At 44.1% G+C, this 20,305-nt stretch overlaps 1 protein-coding gene across 4 annotated transcripts in view; it reads left to right on the top strand.

The window, feature by feature from the left end:
* Nucleotides 1-19,906, top strand: part of MROH2B (maestro heat like repeat family member 2B) — a 64,274-nt gene extending 44,368 nt beyond the window's left edge. For 3 of the 4 annotated variants that reach the window (XM_082724651.1, XM_082724650.1, XM_082724652.1), the window contains 15 exons: nt 349-469; nt 2,657-2,754; nt 4,727-4,879; nt 7,612-7,769; nt 8,275-8,401; nt 8,986-9,173; nt 10,395-10,535; nt 10,935-11,049; nt 11,672-11,818; nt 12,060-12,242; nt 16,395-16,550; nt 16,868-17,002; nt 17,625-17,727; nt 18,755-18,820; nt 19,267-19,906. In XM_082724651.1, the coding sequence (XP_082580777.1) occupies nt 349-469; nt 2,657-2,754; nt 4,727-4,879; nt 7,612-7,769; nt 8,275-8,401; nt 8,986-9,173; nt 10,395-10,535; nt 10,935-11,049; nt 11,672-11,818; nt 12,060-12,242; nt 16,395-16,550; nt 16,868-17,002; nt 17,625-17,727; nt 18,755-18,820; nt 19,267-19,373 (1,998 nt within the window). In that variant the 3' untranslated portion in view covers nt 19,374-19,906. Of the gene's footprint in view, nt 1-348; nt 470-2,656; nt 2,755-4,726; nt 4,880-7,611; nt 7,770-8,274; nt 8,402-8,985; nt 9,174-10,394; nt 10,536-10,934; nt 11,050-11,671; nt 11,819-12,059; nt 12,243-16,394; nt 16,551-16,867; nt 17,004-17,624; nt 17,728-18,754; nt 18,821-19,266 lie in introns of those variants that run through there. The other variant, XR_014310052.1, reaches the window with a different exon arrangement.
* Nucleotides 19,907-20,305: the final 399 nt, after the last annotated feature.

The following is a 20,305-nucleotide window of genomic DNA, read 5'->3' on the forward strand; positions in this document are numbered from 1 at the left end:
GAATAGATTTCATCGCTTGCGAACACAGGGATCTCAAGGGTTCTAGAATCCAAAGTCCCTGCATGCTGGAGCTCTAGTCCCAGAATGGGGTGCTTCCCAGAAAAGAACCTAAGAGGAAACTCCTAACCCCGGGGGAGGGGGGGAAGCATACCAGGATTAAACTATTTGGTTGCTTTTACAAGCCCCAGACTCGCTTTTCCAGTGCCCTTAAAGGGAAGGTTCACAATTCAATTTCATCCTAAGGACCTTTCAGGGAAAAACAAGGGACTTCACATTCAGTGTTGCTGGGACTATCCTGGGATGTCAGCAAGCCACCTCGTCACTTTGGCGGTCTCCTTTATCCTGCAGGCACCAGAGGACTTTAAAATCGGCTCCCTCCTCGGCCTCCTGGCTCCTCACTCCTGTGACACCCTGCCCACCATCCGGCAAGCAGCCGCTAGCTCCACTATTGGTCTGTTCTGTATAAAAGGTGAGGGAAAGATGAGAAACCCACAAATGAGAGAAGATACCTGTTTTCTTTTATTCTCGGTTTTACTCCTTGTCTCTCTGTGTCCCTCTCTCTCCCCTGTTCAGCCATTTCTGTGTTCCAATGCCTTAATTATGCCACAGAATTTGTCTCTTTTTTGGATCTTTTTTCTCCAATGGCTCTGTTTTTCTATTTTTAAAAATAAAGATAATAACACCAAAACATTATAAAAGTCCATCGAGATAGGTAAAACTACTGTGATTCAAATCACTGAGCACTTGGGGGTACTAGCAATGCTTCCTCTATCACGTGGATTTCTTCAGGAAACTGCACTAGTATTACGATGCTAAGTGATTCTCAAAGTCCTCTAAGAAGGACAAACCTGTGGAGGTTTTTCCAGCTTCCAGAACAGGACCTCGTCTATTCTCCAAGTATAGGTGGAGTGACAATATCAGGAAATGTAAGGAATTTTTAAACCTCAGTCTCAGGCTAAGACCGACAAATCAGGGCCTTGGTCCCAGTTAAATCAGAAGATGCTTCCCTGAAAATGGCCCTGCAGGGCGCATGTGCATTTCTGTGCAGCCAGGAACACTGGTCTAGGCTTAGTGCCATTTCACACCTGTGTTCCACTCCTCTTTCTTTTAGGGATTCAGAAGGTGCTTATTAAGTTCTTTTTATGTGTCAACCACTTCTTTGATGCTGGAAGCACAGAGATATTACAATTCTAAAATTCACATAAGAAAAGCATATTAGGGGCACCTGGGTGGTTCAGTTGTTAAGCGTCTGCCTTCAGCTCAGGTTGTGATCCTGGGGTCCTGGGATCACAGTGGGCTCCCTGCTCAATGGGAAGCCTACTTCTGCCTCTCCCACTCCCCCTGCTTGTGTTCCCTCTCTCACTGTGTCTCTCTCTCTCAAATCAATAAAATTCTCTTTAAAAAAAAGTTTAAGATAAAAAGAAAGAAAGAAAAGTATATTAACGCCAAAAGGTGGGATTTGGTTGAGGGGGTGGGAGTGGTTGGTTAGTTGGTTGAAAAGAAAAGGGAAAAAAACCTATTCAGCAGAATGAAAATGGGTATGAAAGTCCTTTGGGATATGGGAAGATAATTCAGTAAGGGTATATGCTTGCACCAAGCCAGAAAATAAAAAATAAGTAAGGCCATCCTAGTAAGAAAAGAAATGTGCCAGGGAGGAACTTCAGAGGAAGAGAGGAATTTCAATTCTATTATTGCTCTACCTACTCTTCCTTTAGCATCCTTTATTTTCCTGAAACAAGCAAACTTTCCTGAAACATGCAAAATTCAGGTTCTCAAATATTCTTTGTTAATAAGAAATCCCATACTTCATTATTTATTTTAACTCTTTTCCTTGATGGATCAAATAGCATGGCAGAGGGTATGATTATTAAATACCTGCTAAATACAAGTAACTAGTGGGATGCTAAATTAAATACCCATTTAAAACTCAGTTTTCAGATGAGTGAGCTGAGGGTAAGAAATTTACCAGCTGCAGAAAGTAGTAGAGCAAGGCTGTGAACCCAGGTCTCTCTAACTGCCAAGTCCTTCTATGCTCTACTGGGCTGGACTGCCTTCCACAGAAGGGTTCAGGTATTAGTTTCCACGGTTACCCTCAATTCAAACAACAAAGAGAAAATTGTTACTGTTCAGGCCTGAGTTTATAAATTGGTTTCTAAAATCAGTTACAATGTTGCTGATGTTCTTGTTGCAATAGTTACCTTCCCACTTCCATTTTTCCAGAAGTGGCCTACTGCTCAAGGGAACTCCCAACAGAGACAGCAGTACAGCAGAACAGTGAGAGCCTAGGCTTTGGTGCCAGGCAGACTAGGCTTCAAATTCGGACTCTCCTATTTTTAGTCTCTGGATAGCTGTAGCCAAGTGGCTTTATAGCTCTCAGCCTCAGCTTTCTTGTCTGCAAAATCAGGAGCGTCTACCTCAGATAATGTTTATGAGTAATAAACGAGATCATGGTATGCAGAGGATTCAGCCCCGTACCAGCAAGCAGAAACTGCTCAATCCGTGTTTGCTCTTGTGCCCAGCTTTTCATCAGACAGGCTTTCATGCATTGGTTAAAAGCATCCAGCAGCTGAATTAGGGTCATATCAAAGTAGAACCAACCTCTTTAACCCTATCAGGCCTTTGAACTCTTGCATCTATCTCCCCTTGTGCATTTCAGGCACCCGCCCGGAGGTGGAAAGACTGCAGAGTCTGCAGGAAGGGCTTCAGTGTGATGACGTACAGGTCCAGATCAAGATTTCTTCTAAAATAGCGAAGGTAATAGATACGGAGGACTGGTCAAGGGATGGAAAGATGATTCTGGGTTGATTCCCAAATGAGTAGGCTGTGGACGCTCCACTACAAGGAGAGCGAAGTCTAGGCATTGCTTGTTCCTGGGTCCATGTGCCTAGTCTACACCTGCTGTGGATCATTTCATACTCTGAGGAAATCTATGAACCAAGCACCCGTCTTGAGGATGAAGGAGGTAGTGTGGTGGAGTGGAAGGTACAGGGGCTTTGGGGTCTATCAGATGATGCTGTGTGCACTTGCTTGAAGCCCGTTCTCCTCATTTCAAAAAAAAAAAAAAAAAGTGCATAACCTACCTCTCAGAGTTGTTCTGAGGATTGGTCAATGAAGTCATTCATTTATTTAATCACTTATTCATTCACCTACTATGCCCTATACACCTACCATGTACCAGACTTTGTTCTAGCCTCTAAGAATAGAAAAAGACAAAAGGCCTGCCCTCAGTCATTACAACTGTGTACTTACAGAGAGAAGTGAACTGTCATGAAGACAGAGTGTCTCTTACTAATTTATAAAAGCCCCTTCTGAACCCATGGTGTCTCTGCAAGAAGGAACATGATCAGACTTGCATTTCCAAAGGGTCATCTGGCTATTATGTTCAGACTACGATACAGGTCCAGCAAGAGTGAAATTAATCAGTTTAGAGGAAACTACAAGAATCCAGGTGTGAGACTAGGTGGCTTGGACTAAGGAGGCAGCAGCAGAGATGATAAGAAGGTGACCAGAATAAGGGAGAGAAGTCACTTGGGGTGGGTTGGGGGAGAACAGGAGGCACATTATGTCAAATACCTAAGAAAGTGTCTGATGCGTAGCAGGATCTCAAAAACATGAGCCCACCTCCTTCTTTTCTTCCTAAACCATCATCCATCACAATGTGAGGGTAAAACAACAACAAAAACAACATAACAAAACAAAAACAAAAACAAAAACAAAAAACAAAAAAACAGATAACCATTGAGTTTGGAGCCCAGGCAAGCATTTGGTGTTACATAGAGCACATGTGGCAGTCTAGTCCTTTGATCTTGGAATCAAAATGACTCAGAAACTGGTTGAGACATGAAAAGGGATGAATTTCCTTCCAAGAACTGTTCAACCAAATATCAGTCATTGGGCCACTTAATGCAGAGAGAAGTCAGTTGTGAATAGCAATGTTTTCATACCTACAAACTCATAATCATGACCATCTTGCTTCGTTAAAGCCCCAGACAATGTCCCTGGAATTCATTCAAATGGTCAACTTTTCACCTGCCTGCCTTTTCATTAGCACGTACGCATACACACACACACACACAGACACACACACTCATGTTCACACACACTCATACTCACACATTGCTATCACCCCTTCTGTAAGTTTCTTATACTTAGAGACCAAAATTGCCAAGTTTTTATTTTCGTCACCTTTTGTTGAGTAGTCTTAATTTTGAAACATGGAAAAGCAAAAAGACAGAACTCATAATAATTCATAGTTACATGGATATTGTGATCTGCCTAGTATTGAACATGGCAGTTAGTACCTGGTGATCTATTTTCCTAAATTCTCAAGGCTTAGCTATTCTGGTAGAAGCAAGACATATCTCTGTGATATATGAAATGTATGTGAAAGTAATTTATATCATATAAATTGTATTATAAACCATATACATTGTTTTTCCCTTGTGGAGTACACTATAACTTCGAAGTCTGGAGAAGAATTGCCTCAGTAGTCTTGGGATGCAATAAATATAAAATGATAAAACAGCAACTCTAGAAAAAAGTCTGCCTAGAGTTGCAGGGTAATGTCTGTCTGTTTTTGTATTTTCTGTAGGTTCTATGCCCTAGTCATGGGTTAGCTGTTTGGAAATTCCAGTGGTTTCTACCAATCTCCTAAAACAGTAGCAGCATTTTGAATTAGTGTATGTAGAGGTGTTGATAACATGAATCTTTCTGGGTACATTCTCAGATTGTCAGTAAACTCATCCCAGTTGAAGAAATCCTACTGTTCCTGGAGGAAACCCTGGATGGACTGGAGAGCCTGAACTCCGCCTGTACCCAGGCGTGTGGTATATGGATGATCACGGTCCTGAAGGAGCAGGGAGCCGCTTTGGAAGAACAGGTGAACTGCCAGCCAGTTTGGCCACAGAACTGACCTCTAACACTTCTGAGATGCCATGCTGGTGGTCACTTCTCAGTTTGTCCTCTGCTGGATAACGGGCAAGAGCACGCACGGCCTCGGAGTCCTCCACAGAGACCCAAGTGGTGTACTAACAACCCGGCTCATGTTGAGTGCCTGCCCCAATCTGTTTCAGTTTTCTTCTAGTCTGTGACTTTAAAAAAAAAAAAAAAAAACAATAAACAAACAAACAAACAAACAAAAAAACGTTGCCCAACTGTCACTCTCTGGCCAGAGACAGCAGCTCTGAACAAGGACATTTGGGTTCTGGAAAACTGGATTGTTAGATCTTAAGGAGGATGGTGGCCATGTGGATTCCCTTGGGGTTGACCACTAAGGATCAGTAGAGTTTCTAATCCCACTGCCACTCTTCAAGCTATTCTTCCACAGAACTGTAGGGTTGGTTTTCTGGTAAGGACGACTGTCATTGGAGAGCTGACTGGGGGAAAGTCCTCAATACTTGCTCCCAGCTGGAGAGTTAGGCAGTGTGAAGAAGACTTGAGTTCAGGAAGCTTGGTTAAAAGCTCCAAATGGAGATGCTCTATCCTCTTTCTTGAGGTCAGAAGCAGAATTCAAGTAATTCAAAGATTAATAAAAAGGAAGAGAATCTTTAACTCAATGAAATCATCTCAAGGGGAATTGTTGAAAGTTATGGTCCCCATATCCCAGGGTTGGTCACCTTAAATTATTCTCTAACATATGGCCTTTAGAAATAATTTCTGTGTTAATTACTCTCCAATCTCTTTTTTCAAAAACATTTATTTTTTTAAAGATTTATTTATTTCAGAGAGAGAGAAAGAGCACACAAGTCGGAGGAGAGCAGAGGGAGAGAATCCCCAAGCAGACTCCCCTCTAGGCACAGAGCCCAATGACTCGATCCCACGACCCTGACTGAGATCATGACCTGAGCTGAAACCAGGAGTCAGACCCCCAACTGACTGAGCTACCCAGGCGCCCCCAGAAACATTTATTGAGTACATACTAATGGCAGGCACTAGGCTAGGCATGAGAGAACCAAAGGCTTATAAATCTGGAATGTCGTTGTATTTGTGTGTTCAGCACAAAAAGGGGGAAATAGGGACATAAATTCTCTCCTAACATCATTGAGATGGGACTCTGTGGTAATCATATTTGCCAGATATTTGTTTAAGGAATTAATTCAGGGGAAATGTTATGTTTATCCTAAAAATGTCTATCCAAAATAAATAAGAGAAGTATCTGCTAGAAGCAAAGTTCCTTTAGCTGAGAGACTTGCTGTCCTCCACAGCTAAAATCCAAATGTATAACATCATTTCCTACTGCCCGGAGATTAACATGCAAATTTGGAAGGGACACCGTCAGTGTTCTCTAGGATCTGGCTTCATATTTTCTATCAAATTATCTTATTTTATCACCCTCATTTTCTTTGCGTTTCAAACTGGACCATTCTCCTATTCCAGAAATCTTTGCCATATTCGCTCCGTCCCGTGCTCTCCTGTTATTTTGTTACATAGATTTTTTTTAAGTGCAGTTTTAGGTTCACAGCAAAATTGAGCAGATAGCCATATACCTCCTCTCCCCACACGCATGCCTCCTCCCTCACTATCAACACCCCACAAATGTAGTCCATTTGTACTACATTACAAATGTAATTTGTAATTTGTGATACACTACAAATGTAGTCCATTTGTTACAATCAGTGAACCTACATTGACACATCCTTATCACCCCAAATCCATAGTTTCTGCTAAGGTTCACTGTTGGCCTTGACAAACGTATAATTGCATGTATCCAGCATTGCATTAGCACACAGTTTCACTGCTCTAAAAATCTTCCATGCTTCATCTATTCTCATGCTTTTTTATTTTACATCTTTATCTGTATTCTTCTTCCCGATGAGAATGATTTTCCCCTACCATCTCCCCCTTGCCCTTTTTAAATTAGTTTTTTATTTTTTATTCACATATAGTGTATTATTAGCTGCAGTCCACCTTGCCTTTCAAAATTGTTGTTTATCCTTCAAGACTCAGACCATATGTCCCTCCACAGTGACCTCAGTTACTTCTGGATTCCCCTAGCAGTTCAGTGAACCTCCCGTAGATCACTGGCCATATGCTGCCTTGTGCGCAGACCTTCGGGTGTATGGCTAACTTTCTTTTTTTTTTTTTTTTTTTAAGATTATTTATTTATTTGACAGATAGAGATCACAAGTAGGCAGAGAGGCAAGCAGAGAGAGAGGGGGAAGGAGGCTTCCTGCTGAGCAGAGAGTCTAATGTGGGGCTTGGTCCCAGGACCCTGGGATCATGACCTGAGCCAAAGGCAGAGGCTTTATCCCACTGAGCCACCCAGGTTCCCCACTAACATTCTTTATTAGAAAACTGATTCCTTCTGAGAAAGGGTCACATCTTACTCATCTTTGGTAAATTCCCCACGATCCTTAGCACAATATTTGATCTAATGCAACCTTTCACTAAATATTTACTACATCAATTTAAGAATAAATACCCAATATAGCTACAAAACCCCTGAGTAAGAGACAGGCCATGCATAGAATTGATGATTATTTTTACCTGGTTTATAATTCATCAACCGCCCCTGAATAATACGCTGACTACATGTGTCCTAAGCCGCTCATGTAGAGGAAAAAAACGGCAACTTCCTGTTTGATTTGTTTGTGTTTTTTTTTTTCCCTTTAGCTGTTGGAGATCTTGATCATGATTTACCATCACATGCCAGTCCTCAGGCAAAAGGAGGAAAGTTTCCAGTTCATGCTGGAAGCCGTCTCTCAGATCGCCAGCTTTCATACGGAGGCAGTCGTCGCCAACCTTCTACAGAAACCTCTGCCCTTCGACAGGTAGATGCTAACTGAGCTGCTCTGGTCTCCCAGGAAGGTCTAATCTGCATTGCAGAAGAATTTGTGGTTTAAGAGAAGGAAAACAAAAACAAAGGTTGAGAACATCTCACCTAAACAATCATTTCAAAAACGGTGCTTGAATCACAAAGCATGTTTTTTCCAAGTGTTTTTCATATACTATCCTCATTAAATGATGAGATTTTTTTTTAAATACACTATAGCAATAAATGAGTATTAGAAAATGAGTATTTCTCCTTTTTCTGGTCACCTAGAATACACCTAGCTTAGAGGTTTCTGCTTTAACAGACATCAACAAACCTCAGTCACACACGTCCAGAATGCTGGACTGTTAAAGAGCACATCCTTCTTATCTCTAGGCATGTTAGCATCTCCATCTGTCCCTTGAAATTTTGATTAGTCATACTGTGGTTTTAGAGGGGAACAGATGAAAACACTAATATTCCAAAGAGTTGTTTCTTATCAGCTTCCTGCCTTACCACCCTAGGGATGCAAAGACATTGTGGAAGGCTCTGGCTGAGAACATAGTCTCCAGTGGTAAACTCTTAAGAGCCTTAACAGACAAACTTGAGAATGAATTAGAAGATGACACGGCCGGGACGGAAGCGATTTCAGTGAGTCGGACAACACCCCATCACACGCCTGGTAGAGCGTCCTGCTCCGTGGTCTGTCCCCACCTGGAGCTTAGTGATTGTAGCACTAATGATATAATGATACTTCTTCCCCTCTCATACCCTGACTTTAAACCAGCTCCATCTTAAAATTGGACAAGTATGGCCCTAATTTTGTCTGTGGCTGTCCCTTCTGGAACCAAATTTCTCATCATCCCGAAGAAAATCCATGTATCTTTATTTCCAAATTTGTCTTCAAGATATCCAAAAGGTATCCTTTTGAAAGACCTCAGTGTTGGAAAAGGTTTCATTTAACCTGACTTCGGCCCCCTGGAATTTGGAGCTGACCAACATGGCAGTCCTGAGAGAGAAACACATTCTGAGTCGAGAATTTCCAGACAAATACATCCTCTCTTCTCTGGTTATTTTTATTCTTGTTTTGCCCATGCTTTGCTTTGTTTTTACAATGAGTGTGGTCAACCTGGAGAGCAATCCGCTGGGGAGAAGAATGAACTTGAAGATCAGGCCAGGGAGATGTTCCGGGTGGAAAGGAACCTGCTTGACCTCGGGGTCCTCTCTCCCCCCAGGTGGCCTGTGCTATGTATGAAGTGGTATCAACAGGCACCCCCATCACCAGCTTGTACCCGGAGCTGTTCACTCTTCTCCTGAAGCTGGTCAGCTGCACACTGGGCCAGACAATGCCCATTTCCACCTGGAGCCACAGGCGGCGGGTAATGCAGCAGGGAGAAAGGCAGCAGACCGCAGACCCCTGCAGGTACGTGTCCGGGCCGAGGGCCCTCTCCAGCTGCCGGGGTCCCAGACACTAGACAAGGGGCTCTGGAAGTCAAGGCCTATATACCATTGGCTGTGGCCTCCACTACCCAGGAGGAAACAAGGCTCCACTGACCTTGAGCCCTCGTGCTCTTCTTCCCTGAGCCAGGCCCCCCGTGTCGCGGCCCAGAACCATCCCAGAACAATGACGTGCTTCCCTAGAGCTTTGTCTCCCTTGTTTTCTCTCACGGAGACCCTTCTAAGAAAGCCGGGATTCCATACTCTCCAAGGCCACCAAGAGAAGGAGAAAAATAAAAATCAACACCACATTTTATCCAACTGAAGATGTCACCCATGGAAGGAAGCAAAATTATTTTGTGTATTATTGAAAAAGAAAGAATCCCAACCAAGCCATGACCCCATGCTTTCTTATACTTTCAAAGTTTGCTATATATGTACTCCCAGAGCTCTTTTAGAGTGATTAGGTATAGATTTTTATCCTCTATTGCAAGGCTCTGTTTCCCTGTCCTGTTGCATAACTTTTTATCCTGGTGTCAAATCAACCTGCTGAAAGACATTCCACGCAGCATCGAGGTCCAGCACACATTGTTCCATTAATAGATGTCACTTCACTACAGGGACAGTAAGTTAAAGGACCATGCTCCCATCCAGGCCTGCACCGTGCCTGTGCGGGCCCGGCTGACTCCAGCACGCCCACCCTCCGGTCGCCACACACCATCCAGGGCAAGAGGCTGCCTGGTTCCAGCAGGCTATTTTAGAATCCTCAAAAGAGAGGACTTTGGGGAGGGTATGTGCTCTGGTGAGTGCTGTGAAGTGTGTAAACCTGGCGATCCATAAAATACATTATATGTTTATAAAAAAAATTTTTTTTAATTTTAATTAAATTTTAAATAATCTAATTTAATTTAATTTAAAAAAATAAAAGAAAGAGAGAAGAGTTTGCCCTTTCCACCCCTGGGGCTTTCTTTTCCCATGAGAGGTTAACGAGTGTCTGTGGCATTTTCCTTACTGGTTCAGATGGTCTCTGTGTCCCCTCTGACCCCAAATTAAAGTGTGAGATCGGGCAGTGGGTTTTCCCCCTTTCACAGTGTCCCTACATCCAGGAGTGAGGGAGCCTTGTGGGGAACAGACAGAGCGAACTTAGGGACTCACAATTCCCTGCGTGGGGTTAGCTTACTTTTATGCGGCCGACTGTCTCCTTCAGGCTCTCGACGGTGACTCTGAAGTGTGTGCAAGCCCAAGCCATGAAAGAAGGTCTTGCCAAGGAATCTGATGAGGGGGACAACTTATGGACCCTCCTAAGCAGTCCCAGGACCCACCATGTGGGAGTGTGCGCACTGGCCAGGTAATAGGCGGGCCTTCTAGAACTGGACACGAAGGAGAACACTCAGAATTGAGCAAAAATGCAGTGGAGACAGCTTCACTGGGAGCAGAGGACTCACCAAGGATTTATAGCCCAGGAGGGAAAAAGAGGGAAGAAGAAGCAGAAGGAGGTGGGAAGAGATGGTGGGAGCAGCCCAGACCCCACCACTCCCCCACAAAATAGAGCGATGCAGCAACAGTGTCAGGAAAGCTGCACCTGAATGGGGCACTTGGATAAGCTATTTGCAATGTAAGCATTCGTGCCTTTTCATCAAACCCCCCTTTTTAGATCATTTATTTTCCTGAGAGAGAAATAGACCCAAGCTTCCTCCATTGTTTAGAAAGAAAAAAAGTGCTACAACTGGAGGCTTGCGTTTTCTAGGAGCATGGCACTGTGGCAGCGTGAGCTCATGCTGGACATCATGGAGCAACTGTTCTCATCCCTGACCTCCTCCTCGGAGAACTACCGCATCACCGGCACAGCTTTCTTCTCTGAGGCAAGAGAGAGCAGCCGTGCCCCTGCTCGGCAGGCCCTCTGGGTCCCTCAGGGTCAAGAGTTCAGTGGGAGCTCGAACCACAGAAGAGGGCCCTTCAGGGAAGCTTTGGGGGTGGAGAGATCCAGCCACCGCCAGAAATATGGTGCCCAAGCAGGGACTGAAAGAGGAAGAAAAAGAACCCGCCCCCAATCTCTTCCATTGCTCAGGTCTGCAGAAACCAACCCTCCCAGGACAGAGAAGCCTGGAGAATTAACTACAACAGGGACAAAACAAAAAGTACTCAATAGGCATATTATCATCACCTCATACCCTGGCACAAAAGTTGTCCCAGCCGACCCAGAGAAGGAACACTGTCGCTAACTCCCGTTTTCCCATTTTTCCATTAGATTAGAAAACCTCTTCTTAACTAGGTATCATGGTTCTTGTCACCACGTAGCCTTGACCCATGGGCTGCTCACATCTAGAGAGTAGCTTCTGCAACACTTGCTGATTGACCCGGGGGTTCCCTCCTCCCCTCCATGAGTGGGTGGACCCCACTTTTTCATCATAGTTGTGATGCACTTGTCACTGTCCTGGAGGGAGGCCACTCCTTACACTAAAGGGGTGAAGTGGTTGTTTTCAGCTCATGAAGGAGCCCATCCTTTGGAAGCACGGCAGTCTACGGGAAGTGCTGATCCTCATGGACCAGAGCGCCTGGGACTCCAACGCCACGCTGAGGCAAATGGCCATCCGAGGGCTTGGTAACACAGCTTCTGGAGCCCCTCACAAGGTACAAGGAACATGGGGCTGGGGGACATTTAAGTAGAGTTTAAGATAATGATTAACTAACCCACACCTCGTGGTTACCTAGAAATTCAGTAAAAATCCTAATATATTGTTACAGTGGTGTTTCTCGGGTAGAAAAACCCGGGACCCTAACCAAATTCTAATTTCCTTGCCGAGAGCCCCCTACCCTCGTCCACCTGCACGTAGAAAGGTTTTCGAGATTAATAGACCTTATTTCAAAATAGGTGAAGAAGCATAAGCAGATAATATTAGAATCTATCATCAGAGGCCTGTACCACTTGGCCCGCACTGAAGTCGTCTGTGAAAGCTTGAAGGCTCTAAAAAAGATCCTGGAGCTGCTCACAGACCGAGACGTGAGCTTCTACTTCAAAGAGATAGTGCTGCAAACGAGAACCTTCTTTGAAGACGTAAGTGAGCCTGTTCAGGAATCTTCCCTCCCCAGAAGTGAGCGAACAGAAAGGTTCAGGTAGTGTGTGTAGCGGGCAATGTCGTGTCCCATCTAAATTCCTCGGCCTTCTCCTGTCTGTCCCCTGCTGCCTTCCTGGGTCTGCCTCTGCCTGAGGGTCCTCTTTGGCTGGGGAATCAGGATGCCTCTGAGCAGAGAGGAGCAGACGTGTTGGGGGAGAACCCTCAAACAATAAGAAACCCGAGCTTGCAGATAAACTCCCCAGCTTCCTCCCCTGACAGAAAGATTGAGCCCCACTTGCCCATCAGAGAAATACACTCTTTAATATTTCCTTTTTGGGGCTTTCCTCTCTTCCCTTATTCCCCTAGATTATGACAATACTCAACAGAGAGCAGGGCCCTTGTCACCTCCAATGCTCTTCTCCACTTCCAAGATTCAAAGTTTCAAATGCTCGTGTGGTTCATTTAATCTGGGAGTCAGGAGACACCACAGCCTGAGGGCCAAACCCTGCCCAGAGCATCTTTTCATAAATTAGGTTTAATGCGCACAGCCATGCTCCTCAGTGACGTGTTGTCTATGGCTGCTTTCACACTTCATCTGGAGAGTTGATCAGTTGTTACAGAAACCATATGGCCCCAAAAGTCTAAATTATTTACTGTCTGGCCTTTTACAGAGAAATCTTCTGTAAAACCCTCAATCTAGTCAATAACCTAGAAATCAATTTCAAAAAAAAAAGATCCATCAGTGACTCTCGACAAAGGAAGGTCATTTTCCTTCATGCCTTCCAGAAAACTAGACTTTATTATTTATTTTTGGTTTATTCATTGTCATCAGTGTAAAAATCTATTTCCCCTCCAACTTATCTATTTTTGTGACTGAAACCTGTTTCCTCGTGTTGTGTTGTCAGAGGAGATGGAAAACTGCTGGTTTCCTCCTCTTCAACATTAAGGCTTGATTAAATTACCTTTCTACCTTCCAGTCTCCAGACTGAAAAGGCTTCATTTCCTCCACTCTTCATCATAAACCTAATTTTTCAGCTCTTTAAATATTTTACAAGCCAGCCACTGTGTTGTGTCTCCCGATGTGGCCTGCACACCACTGAATAAGACCTAAAGAAAAATTACCTCTCAGGTCTGATTTTTTCCCATTTATCCACTGCAATTTTTTTTTTTTTTAATCTTGGCCTTTCTTCCTGACTCCTTGGCAATTTTTTCACCATGGAGGCCTCTAGATTTTAATCTGCAATATATGCCCACAGTCAATAATTCTGCAGGTGTGCATTTTTCAGTTTCCATTATTTCATTCCTAACCTAATCGTGGCCTTTGAAAGCAGCTTTCTGCTTGTTTCCAGCTACTTTCTCGAAAGTATCAACATTCCTTTTAATTCTCATCTGGTCCTCAAAACTGCTTACATGGCTCCCACTCAACATAGTATCTTCTGTAAAATAACAAAGATGTTCTTTTCTTCATTACACAGATGATTGACGGCAACAAAGGGCTGAAGTCACCCCCACAGAGCTCCCCCCCCTACCCCCCATCTGTTAGCTTCCTGGGGTTCTTGTGGATCCAGTGAGGAGAGATCGCTTGAATCTGAGCCTCCAATAATCACCTACGAGTTTTGTGGTCAAGATCATGTTTCTCAGTCTTAGGCAGAAGACAAAAAAACTGAAGTCTTGTCAGGTTGTTAGATTAGAACTTTGTCAACCTCAGGAGGTATCAGTTTCATCGTATTTGTATCAAAGCAAAGTTTGGTAAAAACTTAGGACTTAGTAATGACATACTATTCATTCTCTGCTAATGCTCTCTTCCCACAAATAAATTTAACTATACTTTATGAAACTTTGCCCCAGGAGTTTTCTATAGATTAAGCATGCAATTCTGTAATTGCCCAGTTTCTCCCCTCCTCCCTTTCTTTCAATATTTAAGCACTTTCTTGGAATTCTCAAACATGGTGACACTTCAGTGAAATGGTAGAACAGAAAATATGGCTGCCACTCCACGCACCAGGCCTTCTTCCATCCTGTCTCTGCACTGACCCCGAAGTCGCCTTCCTGTGTGTGACTCCATTTTCTCAACTCGAAACAAGGACACTAAACTCTAGTCTCGCCACCAGAACACACAACTGGTTCGCTGCTTCTTTTCTGCTTTTTCCTATCATTCCTTGACCTATCTTAGGTCCTATCATTTGATTTCAAAAAATTTAAAAGAGTTTGAAAAAAAGTAAATAGCTTTCTACCATTTTGGTGTTTTATAATTGGTTTGTCTTCTTTTTCTAACAAGAGACCTTTAGGGGTGCCTGGGTGGCTCAGTCAGTTAAACACCTTCAGCGTCAAGTCATGATCCCTGGGTCCTGGGATCAAGATCTGTATTGGGCTCCCTACTCAGTAAAGAGCCTGCCTCGCTCTCTCTCTCTCTCTCTCTGCCAAATAAATAATCATTTTTTAAAAATAAAATAAAATAAAAAGAGACATTTCAAGGCACCTAGCTGGCTTAGTCAGTAGAGCAGCATGCAACTCTTTGGATGTGGAGATTCCTTAAAAATAAAATCTTTTCTAAATAAATAAATAAATGGGGGTGCCTGGGTGGCTCAGTTGGTTAATCATCCAGCTCTTGGTTTCGGCTCAGGTCATGATCTTAGGGTCGTTGAGACTGAACTCTGAATGTGGCTTCATGCTCAATAGGAAGTCTGCTTGAGATTCACACCACTTCTCTCTCCCTTCTGCTCTGTCCCTACCCTGCTCTCGAATACTCATGCTCTCACTCACAGATAAATAAATTAATTAATTAATAGTCTTTTAAAATAAATAAATGACCTTTTAAAAATATACCCTGGGGCACCTGGGTGGCTCAGTGGTGTAAGCCTCTGCCTTCAGCTCAGATCATGATCTCAGGGTTCTGGGATAGAGCCCCACATTGGGCTCTCTGCTCAGAGGGGAGCCTGCTTCCCTTCCTCTTTCTCTGCCTACCTCTCTGCCTACTTGTGATCTCTGTCACTGTCAAATAAATAAATAAAATCTTTAAAAAAAAAAAATATATATATATATATACCCTGACCTCATTCCTAGTACTTTTAAACATTTCTACTTCCATTGCTTCCATTATATGAGGCCATGTCTCATGTATTCATTTAACTTTTCTGGCTTTATCCCAACCAGCCGTCTTTGTTTTTTTCTGGAAAATCTTTATTAACTTCCTTTTTTATGACATTTCTGTTTGTGTGCCCATTTCTGACACATTCTACCTTGTCATCGAAATCAATACAACTCTCTTTTCTTTTCCTCCTATTCCTGGGGATGCTTTTCATTGGCCCTTTTTTTGTTGCTAATCCGAGATAATATTCTGCTACTCAGGATGACTTCTCTCTTCATCCCTCAGCCTTTATATGGGAATTTTAAACTAGTTTGCTAGACCTAGAAGCACAAAAAAAAAAAAAAAGAAAGAAAGAAAAACCCCCAGCAAACCCATCCGTGTTTGTTAGAAATCTGAATGGTTTCAGCAAAGTGTCTGGGGTAACAGGCGGCCACCTCACCCTTTGGTTCTTAAAAATCACCCCTACCATCCTGGACAACAAGCAAGAAAGTTCCAGAATTTCACATAGGCCAGCATCGGGATAGGCACTTGTTTGTTCATTCTCTGTGTCTCAGAACCAGAGCCCAAATTTCTGAGCTGCCTTAACCCCATTGAAAAGTATTTGGGATCTTAGATAAGAGCCCTGGGCCTTGGGCAATTTAGATTAGAAGCCCAGAATCCTAGGTCAGTGATAGGTCAGTGAAGCTGGCATGCTAATTTGCATAAAATACACAATAAGCAGGAACTCTCCCCGACCTCTTGCTGCCAGTACTCCCTGTTTACCCTTCCTCTGATCTGTTTCCAGTAGCTACTCGAGCACAGGAACCAAGTCTCCAGCTCTAGAGCATCACTTAATCCCCAGACCCATGGTCATTTAAACTCACAGTGGGAGCGCACAGCTGCTAGGAATGGAGGAACATTCTTGGCACACATAGAGGTTGTGACAAGAGCATACCAGCGCCTTCGTCACAGCCTCCCTTTCCTGACATGGGACACGGCAGGTTGGGTGATGGGTGTGAGCGGGGACTCTCTGGGAATGGCCTGTAAGGGGGGACTCACCCACGACATGCCTCTGTCACCACAGGAGCAGGATGATGTGAGACTGACTGCCATCTTCTTATTTGAGAATCTGGCATCCCTAACAGGAAGAAGGTGGAAGATATTTTTTGCGGAAGAAATAAAAAAGAGCATGATTTCATTCCTTCTCCACCTCTGGGATCCCAATCCCAAGATCGGAGCTGTAAGTGGCCTCTGCACAGACACCTTTACCTCCTCCTCCCCGCATAGCCAACAAGTGCCAGTAAGTCTGGTCTAGCTGTTCCGGAAGCCAGATCTGAAGCCACCTCTCTCAACCAAACCCGAAGATTGCTTCTTCAATCCTAGGTTCTTTCTTGCCTGGTCTCTCTGTCAGAGATTGAAACTGGGAAGGTGTCAACCTTAACTTAAACCCCAAGCATCACTGGTGCCCACTGCCCCCCTCCCACCACTAGGCAGCATCCTTCCCCTCCCGTAGAGGATCCATCCTTCTAGACGGTGACTTGGAACACTGTTTCTTAGGCTTGCCGAGATGTCCTGATCATCTGCATCCCTTTCCTGGGCCTTCAGGAACTCTATGGGGTGTTAGATCATCTCCTTGATGGTCAGGATCTACCAAGGGCCAGGGATTTCTACAGGCAATTCTGCGTGAAACTGGTGAGTGTGTTGTAAATGCTGCCTGTAAACGCACAGCCCAGAATCCAGGCAAATTCCAGAAAGGCAAACAACACAGCAAGGGATCTGTGGCCACAGTCAGAGCTGGTTTGGAAGGATAGCAACAATTCTTGGTGTCCTGTCCCATTACCCTCCTCTCTTTCCCAAGTCCTGAGTGGGATCTGTTCTCCAAGATTCTTGAAATACACCTGTTGATTAGTCCCACAAGGCCCAGTACTGTTCTTTTCTTTTCTCACTCTTCTTTTAAGATTGATATTTACTTGAGAGAGAGAGAAAGCACAGAAGGGAGCGAAAAAAGGAGGAGAGAGAACCTTGGACCCTGTGCTGAGTGCAGAACCTGACACGGGGCTCCATCCCTCGACCCTGATATCAGGACCTGAGCTGAAACCAAGAGTCAGTCGCTTATCCAACCGCACCCCCCAGGCGCCCCTCAGTACTTTTCTGATAACCATAACCATAACCATAAAACATCTTCTAGTAGAATAATTAATGGCTATGTGAGTGTTCATAGCCTTTTAGTTTCCTTTTGGAGGACCTACCAGATGCCAAATTCCATGATGGGTCACTTCCCAGTTGTTCTCTTTGTAATATGTATCTCTTTTAGGCAAAGAAAAACCAGGAAATCCTGTGGATCCTCCACACACACTCATTCACCTTCTTCAGCAGCAACTGGGAGATGATCCGGAGTGCTGCCGTCAAACTCACAGGTGAGGGCACATCCACTCTCCCTACGCAGGTGAGTCTGCTCCTTCCCATCTAGTCTTGCTTCAACAGGAAACTATTCCACCATGAACACAGGCATGACTGGGATAACAACAACCAAAAAATGCAAGAAAGGAATTCGTCTTGTGTCTTGGAATATCTTCCCACAAAGGAACCTGTGCATATGAAAACCTGTAGCATCTTCTGACTTCCCAGTACCTCCTCTCCTCCCATTAGCCCCTCCCCCTTCATGGGCCCTCCACGCCTCTTCTGGTTCCAAGTCATCACCCCTTCTTTTGCTCAAGTCTTTGCCCCCAGCCTGCTGCCATGCCTGAATGCTTCCTTTGCATCATCCCTTAACATAAGCCATAGTAAACCTTCTAAGCTCAGTTGAAGCTGAGAGCTTTAGTAGCTACATGACACAAATGGAAAATGTGTTGGTGAGGAGACCAGGAGATCTTGGCTCCGCTCTGTGATTCTGGACACTTCACTTAACCTCTCTGTGTTATCTCTTTGTCTGATCTACGAAATAAAAGAGGAACGTAAGTAAATCCCTGAGGATCCTTCTATTATGAAATTCTAAATTTTATCATGACGCTTATCCCAACTTATCCAGTCTACCTTGAACAGACCTACTCTCTTGGCCACCTTTAAGACTGAGTTAAAAACCTAAGGATTTTTTATTGGATCATATGAACCATCACTCCATCTATACTGTAAACCGTCTGAAGACAATGATCCTATCTTGCGCACGTTTGAAACCCAGACCACAACTGGCATCCCCCGGGAGGACACCGCGCAACCTTTCCCCAGTACACATTGGGTGAGGGACCACTTTCAGACATGGCACTCAAGGCCCAGGAGACATCACCCTGGCATTGTTCTGGGGTCACAAAAAGACTCAGAGAACTTGCTCACTCACTAGCCAGACCACTTAACTTCTGACCAGGTGCAGAGTCTGACCGGACACGCTTTTCATGGCCTCTTTCTCTATAATGAAATTAGTATTTTTTTTTCCCTTGTTGATTTTAGATGCCATTGTTCTCAATTTGACCAACCAATATGTGCAGTTATTAGACAAAGAACAACTGACCACACGTGAGTATCAACCCTAGTTTCTGATCAGCATGTTGTTCAAGACATGACTTTGAGAAAGAAAAGTTAATGCTGCACCAAGTTCCCTGTTAGCCCAGATACTGAAAACCCTAGTACCTCATGACTGACTCTGATGTTCCCTAGATCCTGGAATTTCTCCCGAGAATAAAACAAGCCCCAACCCCAGCCCTTTGCAGGCATCATTCCCAACAGACTGTTGTTTTCTGATTGCCTGTAAACCTACTGATTACTAGGTCAAGATCTTCTCTCCTGCTCTTTGACTGTTAAAATAGATTCTCAGCTTGCAGAGTTAAACCCTATCCATTGGGATAGAATATAAGCCTGGGGGCCCCAGCTCCACATAGAGCTTGACGTGGAGCCTCACGCCGTGACATAGCTTGAGCCTCGCCTTTCTTCGTTCACTGAACTCCGCGTTCGTCCTGTTTCAGGGCTCCAAGCACTTAGGCAAGACCCCTGCATCAGCGTCCAGAGAGCAGCCGAAGCTGCCTTGCAGACCCTCCTGAGAAGGTGTAAAGAGCTAAGCATCCTTCTGTAAACCATCAAGAAATAAACAGCCAGGCTTTTTCTACAGCTGACTCCTGTCTTCATCCTTGCAACCTACAAACTGGCAGCATCTTGAGGAAAGAGATGGTGCCTAGCCTGGGGAGCTTGAAGTGATGGTATATTCCTTACCCTCTAGGGTCTCCCTGCCGACTTCCATTAGTAAAACGTAAATCCCACAAATTCACTTGAGCGATAACCTGTGATTTGTGTCGTGCCGACCACACAGCTTTGTGAAGGTTACCCCTCTATCTTGGGAAGCTTATGTCCCAGCAGATCTCAGAAAAATGACAGAAGCTGAAACAATTCTGCCATTAAGGAGAGGGCCACCGTTATTTCCACACAGAGCCCTGTCCTTTATTATCTCTGCAGCCTTGAATTACTGCCCACACTCTTCACTTTGTAAAAAGCAGTCTTATGATAAACTTTAACCTGTGTGTTCTTTCTCGGGCTGTAATTTCTGTGTCGAGACTATGTCAGGTGCTTTTTCTACAAAAAAACCCACACCTACATTGTATTAAATCTCATAGTTTCCTTTCTATTGTTATCCCAGAACATTCCTTCCTCTGAATGGCAGGTGTGCATGGGTGTGTTTGGGGAGGGGGGAGTGTTTGAGTGTGTGTGTGTGTGTGTGTGTGTGTGTGTGTGTGTGAGAGAGAGAGAGAGAGAGAACATGGATGTGTTAACCTTCCTCACAACATTTGAATCATAACTCCCCACTCTTTTTCCCAATGCCTACATGAAAGTTCACATACATGAAATTATATACATAACAAGAAGCTTCCAACACAGAGGCTGGCCCTTGTTGAAGACCACCACCATCACCATCATTCATTAGCAATATTATTAATCTGGTGCATTCCTTTATACATTCCTATTACCTATATTTTAACATCTGCATTCACAACCTCTTTGTGAAACACCTTT

Source organism: Mustela nivalis, assembly GCF_964662115.1.
Source record: "Mustela nivalis genome assembly, chromosome: 3".
Taxonomy (NCBI): Eukaryota; Metazoa; Chordata; class Mammalia; order Carnivora; family Mustelidae; genus Mustela; species Mustela nivalis.